Raw genomic sequence first — 11,305 nt, 5'->3', positions numbered from 1 at the left:
TCCGCCCTCCTCTCCTGACGGGCATTCCGTTCAGCCAATGGGCGCGGAGGTGTGTCCCTGATTGACATGGGGCGCGTTGCCACTAGGGAGGCGGGAGCCCTCACAGGAGGGCGGGTCCTGACTCGACTTAGCCAATAGCCGCGCAGCGCCGGCGAGGGGGCGGTTTCCCCGCCAGGGCACCGCCCAATAGCGCACGGCGCGCAGGGCAGGCGGGCCAATGGCGGCGGGAGGGGGCGGAAGCGGGGCGGAAGCGCGGCGGCGGGAGCGGGCGGAAGCGGGGCGGAAGCGCCGCGGCCATGGCGGCGCCGGGCGGGGCGGTCGTGCATCTCAACGTGGGCGGCAAGAGGCGCGTGCGCCCCCCCCTCCCCCGCTCCCTCCTACCCCCCCCGGGTCCTTGGGGTCCCCCCGGCTCTTAGGCTCCTCCCCCTTGATCCCCCCCCGGCTCTTAGGCTCCTCCCCCTTGACCCCCCCCCGCTCCCAGGACCCCCCATGTGACAGTCCGGACCCTCCCCCCCCGCGGCATTTCCCCCCCTTTGACGCCCCTGTGACCCCCCCCTTTATGCCCAGGGTCTCCCTGTGACCCCCCATGACAGCACAGCCCCCCCCCGCTCTTCCAGCCCCCCCCGGCTCTCCTGACCCCCATCCCCCCCCTTCCAAAGGCTGCGGCCCCCCCAGTTCTCCCATTTCCCCCCCGGGTCCCTCCTGTGGCTCCCGGGGTCATTCCAGGGCACCCTGGGTTTATCCCGGCCTCGTTTCCCCCCTTCCCGCCTGGATCCCTTTGGATTCCCCCCCCAGAGCTGGCCGCGTTAGGGCCCTTTTTGGCCCTTGGTGGCCCGTGGTGGCCCGCGGTGATGCACGGTGGCCCATGGTGGCCCGTGGTGGCCCTTGGTGGCCCGTGGTGGCCCTTGGTGGCCCGTGGTGGCCCGCGGTGGCCTGCGGTGACGCGCGTCCTCCTGCAGGTTCAGCACGTCCCGGCAGACGCTCACCTGGGTCTCGGACTCCTTCTTCTCCAGGTGACGCAGCCGGGACCCCCCCAGTGTCCCCGGAGCGGGGGGTTAATCCCGGAAAACGGCCTCATTCCGGCTGCCCGGAGCCCCCGTTCCCGGCTCCGGCGGCAGGAAGGGCCCCGCTCGCGGCAGCGGGTTTCCCGGGAACATCCCGGAGCCGGCGGGGGGCTCCGTGCGTGACCCCCGTCCCCTCCGTTCCCCCCGCAGCCTCCTGAGCGGCCGCATCTCCACCCTGAAGGATGAGACGGGAGCGGTGAGTCCGGCGGAAACCCGGAGCGTTTCCCGCTGGGAACGCCGGGGGCGGGAGGGGGCGTTAACGCGTCCCCCCTTCCTCGCAGATCTTCATCGACCGCGACCCCGCGGTGTTCGCGCCCATCCTCAACTTCCTGCGCACCAAGGAGCTGGACGCGCGCGGCGTGAGCGCGGCGCTGCTGCTGCACGAGGCGCAGTTCTACGGCATCGCGCCCTTAGGTGACGGCGGCGGCGGCGCGGGGGACGCGGGAGCCCCGCGGCGCCGCTCACGGCTCCCCCGTCATCCCAGTGCGGCGGCTGCAGCTGCGCGAGGAGCTGGAGCGCTCGTCCTGCGGGAGCGTCCTCTTCAACGGCTACCTGCCGCCGCCAGGTAGGAGCGCGGGCGCCCTTTCCCGGCGGCGTTCCCGCTTGGAAAAGCGCCCCCGCTGCAGCGGCTGCCGCCCGCAGTGTTCCCGGCGAAGCGCCGCAACCGGCACAGCGTGGCGGGCGCGCAGCCGGCGCCGCGCTCCCCCGGCGCCGCCGAGCGCGCGCCCGTGCGCCGCAGCCGCACGATGCCCCCCAGCCTGGGCCACGCGGGGCTGCTGGGGCGCCCGCTGGAGGAGCGAGCGGGGCCGAGCGGGGCGGCCGCCGCGCCGGCCGGTCGCGGTGCCAGTGCCGGCGCTATGCGCGCCCGCGGCCCCGGCGCGCCGAGCGAGCCCGGCGCCGTGCGCATGGTGTGCGGCCACCACAACTGGATCGCCGTGGCCTACGCGCAGTTCCTCGTGTGCTACAGGTACGGGCGCGCGCCGGCATGGAGCCCTCCTCGGGGGTTGGGACACCGGGATGGGGAACCCAAGGCCGAGTGACCCCCCCCTCAGTGCCCATGGGGACATCGGTGCCCAAGGGGACCCTGGGGCCAAGTTATTTTAAGGTGCCAAAGGGGACACGGGGGCAAGTGGGACTCCAAGGGGACCCCGGTGTCAAATGAGTCCCCCCACCAGTGCCCGGGGGGATCCTGGTGCCGAACGGGTCCCTGAGCCGAGGGGACCCTCATGGCAATGGGACCCCTGTGACAATGGGACCCTCATGGCAATGGGACCGTCGTGCTCATGGGGACTCCGGTGACAAGGGGACCCTCATGGCAATGGGACCCCTGTGCCAATGGGACCCTCGTGGCAATGGGACCCTCGTGGCAATGGGACCCTCATGCTCATGGGGACCCCTGTGCCAATGGGACCCTCATGGCAATGGGACCCTCATGGCAATGGGACCCCTGTGACAATGGGACCCTCATGGCAATGGGCCCCCCGTGCCAATGGGACGCCCGTGGCGCCGGCTCCGGCGCGGCCTCACGCGGGATTCCCGCAGGATGAAGGAGACGTCGGGCTGGCAGGCGGCGTTCTGCAGCCCCCGCCTCGAGTGGCTCATCGAGCGCGTGGCCCTCAACGCCAAGGTGCCCGGCGGCCCCGCGGGCGACCACGACAGGATGGTGGCCGCGGCCTCGAGCAGCGAGATCATCCTGTGGGCGCTGCAGGCCGACGGCGACGGCAGCGAGATCGGTGGGCGCCCGCTCCCCTAAACGCACAGGTTGAGGTGCCCCCCGTCCCGCGAGCGTCACCCCCCGCCGTGGCCCTGGTCCCCTCGCAGGGGTCTTCGTGCTGGGTGTCCCCGTGGAAGCCCTCTTCTTCGTGGGCAACCAGCTCATCGCCACGAGCCACACGGGCAAGATCGGCGTGTGGAACGCGGTCACCAAGCACTGGCAGGTGGGCGCCGCGTCCCCCCGCGCGCGCCGGCGTCGCCGCGCCGCGCCGCCAGCCCCGCGCTCTCCCGCAGGTCCAGGACGTGGTTCCCATCAACAGCTACGACGCGGCCGGCACCTTCCTCCTCCTCGGCTGCAACAACGGCTCCATCTACTACGTGGGTGAGCGCCGGCGCCCGCGGGGAGCCGCGGCGGCCGGGAGAGCCCCGCGCGGCCCCGAATCGCTCCGTTTTCACCCCAAGACGTGCAGAAGTTCCCCCTGCGCATGAAGGACAACGACCTGCTCGTCACGGAGCTCTACCGCGACCCGTCCGAGGACGCGGTGACGGCCCTCAGCGTCTACCTCACGCCAAAGAGCAGTAAGGGGGGTCCCCGCGGCCACCGGGGCCGGGATGCCCCTCGGATTTGGGCGTCGGGGGAGAGGGGCGACGCGACCTTCGGCCTCGGGCAGCCTGCGCTCCCGCAGGCGACAGCGGCAACTGGATCGAGATCGCGTACGGCACGAGCTCCGGCGTGGTGCGCGTCATCGTGCAGCACCCCGAGACCGTGGGCTCGGGCCCGCAGCTCTTCCAGACCTTCACGGTGCACCGCAGCCCCGTCACCCGGATCATGCTCTCCGAGAAGCACCTCATCTCCGGTGGGCGCCGGGACGCGGCGCGCGGCCGGCGCGCGGGGCCGCTCGCGAGCGCTCCCCTTCCCCGCAGTGTGCGCCGACAACAACCACGTGCGCACGTGGACGGTGACGCGCTTCCGCGGCATGATCTCCACGCAGCCCGGCTCCACGCCGCTCGCCTCCTTCAAGATCCTCGCCCTGGAGGACGGCGACGGCCACGCGGGCTGCGGCGCCGGCTCCGACATCGGTAACGGCTCCGGCATCGGTAACAGCTCCGGCGTCGGTACCGGCGCCGCCGGGCCGGCCCTGTCCCGCTCCGCCTGCCCGCGCGGCGCTCACGGGCTCCGCGCCGGCAGGGCCCTTCGGAGAGCGCGACGAGCAGCAGGTTTTCATCCAGAGAGTGGTGCCGGACGCGTGCCAGGTCTTCGTGCGCCTCTCGTCCACGGGGAAGCGGTGAGGGGGTGGGACGGCCCCGGCCGCGGCGCCGCGCGGCGGCGGCGGCTGGAGCGCGCGGCTCCCGCAGCGTGTGCGAGGTGCGCGCCGTGGACGGCTCCGCCATCACGGCCTTCGCGGTGCACGAGTGCGAGGGCTCCAGCCGCATCGGCTCCCGCCCGCGCCGCTACCTCTTCACGGGCCACGCCAACGGCAGCGTCCAGATGTGGGACCTCACCACGGCCATGGAGATGCTGGGGAAGGCGCCGGGTAAGCGGGGAGGCCGCGGGCGCGCGCGGTGCCGCCTGCCCGGCCCGCGCCGTCCCGGCAGCTCCCGCTCGCTCCGCAGACGCCGGCGGCCTCACGGAGGAGGAGCTGCTGCGGCAGCTGGAGCAGTGCGACCTGGCGCTCGCCCGCGCGCCCGACGGGAGCTCGGCGCACGCGGGCGCCCCGCGGGCTCCCGGCACCAGGTGGGCGCGCGGGCGGGATGCCGCGGAGCGCCCGGCGTCGCTCCGGGCCTTCCCGGCTCGCTCCACGCTCCCCGTTTCTCCTCCGCAGCCTCCGCTCGCCCGGGAGCGACTTCCCGCGGGAGAAGCCGGCGCGGGGCCCCCCGGCGCCGCCCCCCAAGCCCCCCGGCGCCGCGGCGGCGCTCCCGGCGCGCCGGAGCCCCCCGCCGCGCTGCGAGGGCCGCGTGGCGCCGGCGCGGGGCTTCGTGGAGCGCTGCCAGGAGCTGGCGCGCGCCGCCGAGCCGGGGGGCCGCCCCGGAGCCCCCCGCGCCGCCCCCCGCCGGCCCCCCAGCCCCACGGCCGCCGCCGCCGCCCCCCTGGCGCCCCCCACGTCGCCCCTCAACGAAACGTCGTTCTGAGGGGGGGCCCCCCCTTGTGCCTTATTATGGGGGGGGACACCAGGGTCGTGTCCCCCCCCCCCGGGGAGCTGGTGCTCCCCCCGCTCTGGACTTTGGGACTCGAGCAGGAAAATTCCCCGTTTTCCGGGGCGGATGGACGGCGGCGGCGCCCGCCCTTGCACCGGAGCGGGGGGCGGTTCTGTGCCCCCCCCCCCATGCCAAAGCACAGCGAGCAATAAACCGGGCGCCGCCGGAATGCCGGCACTCCGTGCGGATACAGCCCGTTCCCAACTGCTGCCCGGCCTCGTTCTTCCTGCGGCCGGGAGGGGGCTGCCCCCAAATACCCCCCAAGCCCCCAAATATGCCCCCGGGGCTCCCATATACCCCCCGGGACCCCCAAAATACCCCGGGGCCACTCATATACCCCCTGAGACTTCCCAAATACACCCCCGGGACCCCCAAAATATCCCCGGAGCCCCCCAGATACCCCCACAGGGCTCCTCATATACCCCTTGAGACCCCCCAAATACCTCCCCTGAGACCCCCTAAATACCCCCCGGGGCTCCCATATACCCCCGGGACCCCCCAGGTACCCCAGCAGGGTTCCTCATATACCTCCTGAGACTCCCCAAATACCCCCCTGAGACCCCCTAAATACCCACCAGGGCTCCAAATACCCCCGGAGCCCCCCAGTTACCCCCCGGGGCCCCTCATATGCCCCCTGAGACCCTCCAAATACCCTCCCCGAGACCCCCCAAATACCTCTGGAGCCGCCCAGATACTCCCCGGGGACTCCTCAAATATCCTCGAGACCCCCCAATTCCCCCCGGGGCTTCCCAAATACTCCCGGAGCCCCCAGATACTCCCCGGGACCCCCAAATACTCCCCCGGGGCTCCCCAATACCCCCGGAGCCCCCCAGATACTCCCCGGGGACTCCTCAAATACCCCTGAGACCCCCCAAATACCCCCGGGACTCCCCAGATACCCCCCTGGAACCCCCGGATACCCCCCCGGGACCCCCAAATCCCCTCCGGGGGTCCCCAAATCCCCCCCCGGGGGTCCCCCCCGGGGGCAGTTCCGCAGCCCCGGGCACCTGCGGGGGCCCCGCCCCGGGGGCGGCCGCCGGGGGCGGGCGGGGGGCGGCGCCGGCCCCGCCGCGGAGCCGCGCGCTCGGCCGGGACCCACCGGAGCCTCCGCCGCCAGCCCCGGGCCCCCCCCCGGAGCCGCCTCCGCGCGCCCCCCCCCGGGGATGCGCTGACCCCCCCCGGGGCGCGATGCGGCCCCCCCCGCCCGGCGCCCTCTGCCTCCTGGGGACCCTCCTGGCGCTGGGGGCGCGGGGACAGCGCGACCCGCGCCCGGGGTGAGTCCGCGCGCGGGGCCCAGGCGTCCGGGACCCTCTCCCCCTCCCCGTTCCTTCACCCCTTCCCCCAGCTCCCCCGGGGGGCCCAGGCGTCCCGGTCCCCCCCGCTCCCCGACGGGGGCCCCGCGCCGTCCGGCTCCGCGGCCCGTGATGGTTTTTCCATGCGGCTGGGGGATGGGACGGGGGGGGGTCCGGGGGGGAGGGGGGGGCCTGGCAGTCGCCGCCGTTGGAAAAAGGGCCGGGGGGGGCGAGGGAGGGGGCGTGGAGCTGGCCGGGGAGGGGGATCCTGTGGGCCCGGACGCCTGGGCCCCGCTCGGAGGGGCGGGAGGGGGGGAAGTGCGGCGGCTGCTCCCAGCAAGGCCAGACCCCCCCTCCGGTGACCGCTTTTTGGGGGGGGGGGGTTAATGTGCCCCCCCCCCCCCGCCCCCTCCCCCAGCGTGTGCGGGGAGACCTGTTGTCCCGGCTGGAGCCCGGCCCCCCCCGCCCGCCCCTGCGGCAAAGGTAGGGGGGGGCCGTAGGGCCGGGGGGGCCGGGGGCACCTATGGGTCCCGGGGGGGTCCCGGGCCGGGCGCCGCCGTTCCCGGACCGGGCTCTAGATGGCAGCAACTCCCCGCCCACGGGCCCGGGGGGGCGGGGGGGGCGGGAGGCTCCCTCTGGGGTCCCCCATGGGGTCTGGGGTCCCCAGGAGGGGGTCGGGGTCCCCTATGGGGCTGAGAGTCCCCTAGAGAGGGCGGGGGGCACAGGGGGTCCTCTGGGCGGGGGGGGGCGTCGGATACCAGATCCCCTATGGAGTGGAGAGGGTTCCCTATGGGGTGTGAGGAGCCCATATGGGGTCCCCTATGGAGCGTAGCCTTTCTCTTGGCGGGGGGGGTCCTATGGAGTCCTCTATAGGTTACGGCCCTTCCCCTATGGGCTATGTGTTCCCCATGGGGTTTCCTATGGCCGGGGGGGGGCAGGATGCCGGGGGGGGTCTCAGCCTCTCACTGTCCCCGTTCCCCCCCCCAACCCGCAGCCTCCTGCGCCCCCCCGTGCCGGGGCCGGGGGCTGTGCCGGGCCCCCCCCCCCCGCTGCCAGAGGGCCGCCCCCCCGCGGCCCCCCCGGCCCTCGCTGCGCTGGCAGCCGCTGACGTGAGTGGGGGGACCGGGGGGGGGGCAAAGTGTGGGGATGCTGGGGGGGGGGGGTCCATCCAACCCCCCTCCCCATGGGTGGGACGAGCCCGGACGCCTGGGCCCTCGGCAGGGCAGCTGGGGCGGGGGGGGGCGCATATGAGGCTGGCGGGGGGGTCGCAGCGTGGTGCCCCCCCCAAGGCTCTCGGAGCTGCGGTCGGTGCTGCGGCGCCGCGCGCGCCCGGCCGACAAGATGAGCGCCCTGCTCGCCCGGCACCTGGAGAGCCGGGGGGGCCGCGGGCAGGACCCCCCCACGGCAGCCCCGGCGCCCGCCCGGCACCGGCCCCACGCGCCCGGTAAGAGCCCGGGGGGGGGGGGGGCATTGGGGGGGGTGACGGAACGGGGGTCCCTGAGGGAATGGCTGGGGGGGGGGGACACCGCGGGGGGGGGTCCAGCTGGTTCCGCTCAGCAGAGGCCGACAAGGATTTTCCAGCTGACGTCACCCCCCGGCTGGGGGGGGGGGGGCGGCCACAAGGGGCCAGGGGCCTTGGAGGGGGGTGGGACAGGCCGCCCCCCCCCGAAACCTCCCTCCTTCCTCACTGCAGTTTGGGGGGGGGTCCTTAGCAGCACCCCCCCCCCCCGGCCTGGGTGTCTTGGCGCCCATCACCGTGGCCTCGTGGCTGCCGCTTCTGGGGCACGTGTTGGGGGGGGGGGAGGGAAGAGACAATGGCAGGGACCCCCTCCCCGCCCCCCGCCTCGGGCCCGGCCCCCTTGGCAGGACCCCGCGGAGGGGCCCAGGCGTCCTGGCCGCCAGCCCCTCTCCCCGCGGTGCTCCCCGCGCTGGGAGCGGACCCAGGCGTCCTGGCCGCCGGGGGGGTGACGTCAGCGGCTGGTCGGGCAGCCCCGGGGTGCGGGGGGGGGCTGGGGACTGTGTGTCTCTCTGTGTGTCACGTGTCCCCGGGGGGGGGTCTGTGTCTGCTGAGACCTGGCGGTGTCGTGTCCCCAGTGGGGTCTGTGCTCTGGCAGGGCGAAGTCCCCATTGGGGGGCACTTGGTCCCCAGTGAGGTTCCTGTTCAGTCCCCCCAGGGCTGTGTTCCCTCCTGTCCGGGAGACACTTGTCACCAGTGAGGTCCCTTTTGGGGGAGGATGTCCCCAGGAAGGTCCTTGTCTGGGGACTGTGTCCCTGGAGAGGTCCCTGTCTCCACGTCCCAGGTTTGGGCCACATTCCCAGTGAGAATTCCTGCCCCAAATCCCATGGCCTCAGAGAGGTCCCTGTCCGAGGTGGCTGTGTGGGGCTGTGTCCCCACTGAGGTCCTTGTCTGAGTGTCCCATGTGCCCAGGAAGGTCCTGTCCGAGGTCCCATCAGGGTCTTGTCCTCAGTTAAGTCCCACCCAGGGTCCCCATGTTGGTCTTGTCCCCAGCAAGGTCCCGTCCAGCTCCCTGTCCCAAAGTCCCACCCAGGCCGTGTCCCTGGGGAGGTCCCTGTGCAGTGTCCCCGTCCTAGAGCCCCATGTCCCCAGCAAGGTCCTGCCCGAGGTCCCGTTCGGGCCGTGTCCCCAGTGAGGTCCCTGCCCCATGCCCAAGAGCCCCACGTCCCCCTGAGCAGGGCCAGGGCCGATGGGTTTGTTCCCTTCTGTTTGGTACCGAACCGGGCCAGGTGGCACCAGAGCCATTCGGCTCTGAGTCGGGACAGGAGTCAGGGGGACCACTGGGTCCTGTTCGGTTCTGTATTGGGTCGTTCTGTTCCGAACTGGGTGTCGTTGCGCCCATTCCAGCCCGGGTGTTGGCAGGGCCGCTCCGAACCGGGCTGGGCCGTTCCCTTCCGAACCAGGCGGTGGCGGGGCCGTTCCCTTCCGAACCGGGCTGGGCCGTTCCCTTCCGAACCGGGCGGTGGCGGGGTCGTTCGGCTCCATCCCGTCCCGAACCGGGTACCGCCGGGTCCGTCCCGTTCTGAAGCGGGTGTCGGCGGCTCCGTCCCGTCCCGAACCGGGTACCGCCGTGTCCGTCCCATCCCGAACCGGGCGCCGGACGGCTCCGTCCCGTCCCGAACCGGGTACCGCCGGGTCCGTCCCGTCCCGAAGCGGGCGCCGGCGGCTCCGTCCCGTCCCGAACCGAACCGGGGGCGGCGCAGCGGCCGCCGCAGCGCCAGCCCCGGCCCCGCCACACGTTGTTGTTGGCGCGGGGCCCGGCGCGCCCCGGAGCCGCGTCCCGGCGGCGCGCGGCAGAGGCGCGGAGCGGAGCCCCGGGCATGGCCCCCGCGCTGCTCCTCGCCGCCGCCCTGGCGCTGCTGCCGCCCGGCCCCGCCGCCGCCGCCGCCCCGGGCCCCGGGGCCGAGCGGCTCCGCGTGCTCTTCACGCCCGCCGTCTGCCGCCTCCGCTGCACCGGCCGCCGCTGCTCCAACCACTGCGAGCGGGGCAACGCCACGGCCCTGGAGAGCGGCGACCGCGCCGGCCGCGCCGGCTTCCGCCTCTGTGAGTGCGCGGGGCAGCGCGGCGGCGCCGGGACCGCCGCGACAACCGGGCGGCACCGGCGGCGCCGCGCGGCACCGGCTCCGGGCTGCCCGGCTGCGGCCCCGCGGGGGTGCCCCGGGGACATGCGCAGCTCCGGGCTGCCCGGTTCTGGCCCGCCGCGGGTGCTCCGGGACGTGCGCGGCTCCGGGATGCACCGTAGGGCTGCGGTTCCGACCCGCCGGGAGTGGCCAGGGGGCTTCGGGGTGCCCGGTTCCGGTCTGCGCAGCGTGGCCGGGGGGCTGCGGGACTTCGGGATGCGCCGGGAGACTCCGGTTCCGACCCGCTGAGGGTGCCCAGGGGGCTGCGGGGGTTCTGGTTCCGACCTGCCGGGGGTGCATCGGGTGGTTCCGAGGAGCCCGGTTCTGGCCTCGCGGGGGTGCTCGTGGGGGGTCTCTGGGGCACATAGCAGGGTCCGCAGCCCGTCGAGGGTCCCGGGACGTTGCGGGGGGGCAGCCCGGGAGTCTCCCGCCCACCTGCCCCCGGTGCCCGCCCGGCCCCGCCCGCCGCCGCCCCGGGGCTCCCCCCGCCCCGACGCCCCGGTGAGGGGCGCCCCGGCGGCGCTTGGCCCCCCGCCCAAACACCTGCGAGCGCCGGTGCAACCGGACCCCGCCCCCCCCCCCAAACCGAGCCCCGTTTCTCCCCCCGCCGGGGGTTCGGGGCGCGGGGGGGGGGCGCGGGCAGCGGGCGCCCCTCGCCGGGAGGCCCCGCGGAGGCGGGCGGCGGCTCCCGGGGGGGGCCCGTCCCACCCACGCCGCACCATGAGCTCATCGGCCCCCCCGCGCCGCCGGGCCCGCCCAGGCTTCCTGCGGGGCAAAACGCCGGGAAGTCGCAGGATAAACAAGGGCCCCAAGGCGGGCGCCGCCGCCGCTGGAGCGGAGCCACCTGCCCGGACGCCTGGGCCCCCCCGGCCGCGACCTGGCGGGTTCCCGTTCCTGGAGGGTTCCCGCTCCCGGGGAGTTCCCATCCCCGGGGGGTTCCCGCTCCTGGGGGGTTCCCGTCCCCCGGGTCTGGTCCCGGTCCCGCCGGGGGTCCCGGTCCCGCCGCGCCGAGCGGGCAGGAAACGAGTCTTTCCTGGGGCCGGGGGTGTGGGTGAAGTTTGCAGCCCCCCCCCTCCCCAATCCCGGCTTCGCGGCAGATCCGCCGGGCGATGGGAGAGGGCCCAGGCGTCCGGGCACCCCTCCCTTCACATCCCGCCCCCAGCCCCTTCCCAGCTGCTCTCAGCTGCTGCAGTGACCAGAGGGACCGGAGGGGGGGGTGTCCCCGGGGGGGTCGCATCCCTTGGGGGGCGTCCAGACCTTCGGGGGGGGGTCTATGCCCTGGAGGAGGGGTCCAAGCCATGGGGGGGGTCCATGCCATGGGGGGGTTCAGGCTATGGGGGGGTCCATGCCATGGGGGGGTTCAGGCCATGGGGGGGTTCAGGCCATGGGGGGTTCAGGCTATGG

The 11,305-nt window shown here is 74.6% G+C and overlaps 1 protein-coding gene across 1 annotated transcript; it reads left to right on the top strand.

Moving 5' to 3' along the window:
* Positions 1-296: 296 nt before the first annotated feature.
* On the top strand, positions 297-10,150 carry SHKBP1 (SH3KBP1 binding protein 1). The gene is made up of 18 exons (XM_088531698.1): positions 297-346; positions 960-1,013; positions 1,215-1,260; positions 1,346-1,478; positions 1,549-1,629; positions 1,707-2,031; positions 2,607-2,797; positions 2,886-3,001; positions 3,072-3,159; positions 3,240-3,356; positions 3,464-3,634; positions 3,702-3,857; positions 3,967-4,063; positions 4,134-4,312; positions 4,392-4,512; positions 4,601-4,775; positions 6,684-6,748; positions 10,090-10,150. The coding sequence occupies exons 1-18, from the start codon at positions 297-299 to the stop codon at positions 10,148-10,150; spliced, it is 2,226 nt and encodes a 741-aa protein (XP_088387824.1).
* The last annotated feature ends 1,155 nt before the right edge of the window (positions 10,151-11,305 follow it).

The sequence above is a fragment of the Tinamus guttatus genome, unplaced genomic scaffold (genome assembly GCF_059628265.1).
Source record: "Tinamus guttatus ecotype Peru unplaced genomic scaffold, ASM5962826v1 Tinamus_guttatus_pri_ptg000425l, whole genome shotgun sequence".
Lineage (NCBI taxonomy): Eukaryota > Metazoa > Chordata > Aves > Tinamiformes > Tinamidae > Tinamus > Tinamus guttatus.
This window is presented reverse-complemented; position numbering and strand designations above follow the sequence as displayed.

Coding starts and splice junctions, on each gene's coding strand:
- SHKBP1 (XM_088531698.1), top strand. CDS start 297: ATGGCGGCGCCGGGCGGGGCGGTCGTGCATCTCAACGTGGGCGGCAAG. Junction 4,513..4,600: donor CCGCGGGCTCCCGGCACCAG/GTGGGCGCGCGG, acceptor TCTCCTCCGCAG/CCTCCGCTCGCCCGGGAGCG. Junction 6,749..10,089: donor CGCCCGCCCCTGCGGCAAAG/GTAGGGGGGGGC, acceptor CGGTCTGCGCAG/CGTGGCCGGGGGGCTGCGGG.